Source organism: Penaeus monodon, chromosome 25 (assembly GCF_015228065.2).
Source record: "Penaeus monodon isolate SGIC_2016 chromosome 25, NSTDA_Pmon_1, whole genome shotgun sequence".
Lineage (NCBI taxonomy): Eukaryota > Metazoa > Arthropoda > Malacostraca > Decapoda > Penaeidae > Penaeus > Penaeus monodon.
In genome coordinates this window covers 42711058-42711620 of record NC_051410.1, presented here as the reverse complement: position 1 = coordinate 42711620, position 563 = coordinate 42711058, and the positions used below count along the sequence as shown (strand labels likewise).

General features: G+C 47.4%; 1 protein-coding gene across 1 annotated transcript in view; it reads right to left on the bottom strand.

Annotated features, from left to right (window-relative positions):
- The window catches only part of LOC119589286, a gene marked incomplete in the record, with an annotated part of 113340 nt that overhangs the window by 99535 nt on the left and 13242 nt on the right, over positions 1-563 (bottom strand). The window contains 1 exon segment of the mRNA XM_037937904.1: positions 14-110. Within this exon segment, the coding sequence (XP_037793832.1) occupies positions 14-110 (97 nt within the window).

Sequence of the window (563 nt, the reverse complement as noted above, 5' to 3'; positions counted from 1 at the left end):
GGAGGGGAACTTGCCTCATAGTCCCGGTAGTATGGGTCCTGCAGATCTGATGGGACCTTGTTTTTATGAGCTTTCTGCACAATCCATGCCACCGACGCCCGCTGTTTGGCCTGCAGAGTAAAAAAGAAAAAGAACTGAGTAATTTACATAAACAGTAATAAAACACATATACTCACTGATAAAAGTTAATAGTAAATGGTAAACGTTATGGAAGCCACATTGAAATTCGGAAAGAGAGAATAGGAATTATAAGCAGGTGCGGCAGAAACAGCAGCTGGTCGGTGAGCAATTGGCCCAGTCACTGGAACGCCGTTTCCACCTGCGGGCGCGCACACGCTCACAGATATCCAATCGGGGAAAGTTGCCCGCTCCAGGAGCCGTGTGCCGCCACCGCGAAAGTCTGGCCACTTTGGAGAAAACCGTGACACTCAGCCACAGCGTTTCAGTCAGTTACTTCACGTTGCTCCCCCACACCTACAAGGCATTCCGTCCCAATAACACTTCATTGACAGGAAAACATTTAAAGTTAACAAATTGTTTCCCTTGTTAGCATTTCCCATCGA